At 61.0% G+C, this 1,529-nt stretch overlaps 2 protein-coding genes across 2 annotated transcripts in view; one reads left to right on the forward strand and one right to left on the reverse strand.

Annotated features, from left to right (window-relative positions):
• Positions 1–900, reverse strand: part of LOC108643463 (ectonucleoside triphosphate diphosphohydrolase 8-like) — a 7,228-nt gene extending 6,328 nt beyond the window's left edge. Inside the window, exons 1-2 of the mRNA XM_029960618.1 lie at positions 639–900; positions 3–31 (exon numbers count right to left, since the gene is read on the reverse strand). Of these exons, the coding sequence (XP_029816478.1) occupies positions 3–31; positions 639–764 (155 nt within the window). The 5' untranslated portion in view covers positions 765–900. The remainder of the gene's footprint in view (positions 1–2; positions 32–638) is intronic.
• The window catches only part of LOC103759647 (ectonucleoside triphosphate diphosphohydrolase 8), a 12,295-nt gene continuing 10,967 nt past the window's right edge, over positions 202–1,529 (forward strand). The window contains exons 1-2 of the mRNA XM_029960468.1: positions 202–223; positions 653–769. Of these exons, the coding sequence (XP_029816328.1) occupies positions 767–769 (3 nt within the window). The 5' untranslated portion in view covers positions 202–223; positions 653–766. The remainder of the gene's footprint in view (positions 224–652; positions 770–1,529) is intronic.

Consider the following 1,529-nt stretch of genomic DNA (forward strand, 5'->3'; position numbering starts at 1 on the left):
GTGTGGAGCCGGCGTCAAACACCAGCCCGTACTGGGGGCACAGAGGGGACATGGGGTCACATCTCTGCCGGGGCTGCACCAAGTGTCATGGGGGTTTCTGAGAGCTGAATGTGAGCAGCGGAGGTTTGCACGTCCAACCTCCCTACAGCTGCCCTGCTCCACCTCTAACATCCCCGGTTTCGCCATTCCAGCGAGTTACTGCTCAGGAAGGAAGGACACGCAGGTCAGCTGGGGGATTTGCAGGGCAGGGAGGCATCCGGGCATGTCCCAAAAGGCTCAGGCTGCTCCCAGGCCTTTGGCAAATCTCACAAAACCTGACATTTTTTAGCAGACTGGCAGCAGAAAGTAGCAGGGGAGAGAGGTGTAAACCCAACAGGTAAACTGAACGTCTGAAAGCAGGGAAAAGAGTGCAGTCACGGGGAGAGGGCTGTGCTTCTTTCCCATCCTTAGCAAGGAGGCAGCACCACAGTTCGGGGGTGATCAGCCCAGTGCCCACCTTGATGAGGTTAAGCCCTGAAAAGCTGGGCTAGTTACAGCTAGTTGCAAGTGGAGAGGAAGGCAGAGCTGATGGAAGAATGAGAGGTGGAAAGGGGCTGGTAGTCACTCCCAGCCTTCCCCAGGTCCCATTGGGCACCTACTTTGTTCCTCATAGGAAGGGCAGCATCCTTTGCCGGGGTCAGGACCAGGAGGAAGACGGCCACCCCCAGCAGTCCCAGCAGGGCCGCCGAGCTCCAGCCCACCGCCCTGAGCAGGCGCGTCGGCATCGATGGTCTGTGGGGGAAGGAGGGTCTTTGGGAGGGTCTTCGGGAGGATCTGGGGGGAGGGACGGCCTTTGGGAGGGTCTCTGGGGAGGGATGATCTTTAGGAGGCTCATTGGGGAGGGATGGTCTTTGGGAGGGTCTGTGGGAAGCGATGGATTTCGGGGGGTCGTTGGGGAGAGCTGGATCTGGGAGGGATCATTTGGGGGCATGGCCTTTGGGGGGACGGTTTGCGAGGAGGCGGAGTCTTTAGGAGGAGGGTCTACAGGGCGGGACTGTGGGCAGGGATGGCTTTGGGAGGAGGGTCTGCGGGGAGGGAGGGTCTTTAGGAGTAGGGTCTGTGGGCAGGGATGGCTTTGGGAGGAGGGTCTGCGGGGAGGGAGGGTCTTTAGGAGTAGGGTCTGTGGGCAGGGATGGTCTTTGGGAGGGTCTGCGGGGAGGGAGGGTCTTTAGGCGGAGGGTTTGCAGGGTGGAATGGTCTTTGGGAGGAGGGTCTGTGGGCCGGGATCGTCTCTGGGAGGGTCTGCGGGAGGGAGGATCTTTGGAAGGGTCTGTGGGAATGGATGGTCTATGGTCTTTGGTCTTTGGGAGAGTCTGCGGGAGGGATGGTCTTTGGGAGGGTGTGCGGAGAGAGAGGGACTTTGCCAGGGCAGTCCAAACCCGCTTGCCCCTGCCCCGAACCTCGAGCCCTTCCTGGGGTCCCGTTCTGCCAGCAGCTCGGGATCCCCCACCCCCTGAGTGACCTGAGTGACCCCCTGGGACACGAGGCGG

Source organism: Manacus vitellinus, unplaced genomic scaffold, assembly GCF_001715985.3.
Source record: "Manacus vitellinus isolate BGI_N305 unplaced genomic scaffold, ASM171598v3 scaffold_27_pilon, whole genome shotgun sequence".
Taxonomy (NCBI): Eukaryota; Metazoa; Chordata; class Aves; order Passeriformes; family Pipridae; genus Manacus; species Manacus vitellinus.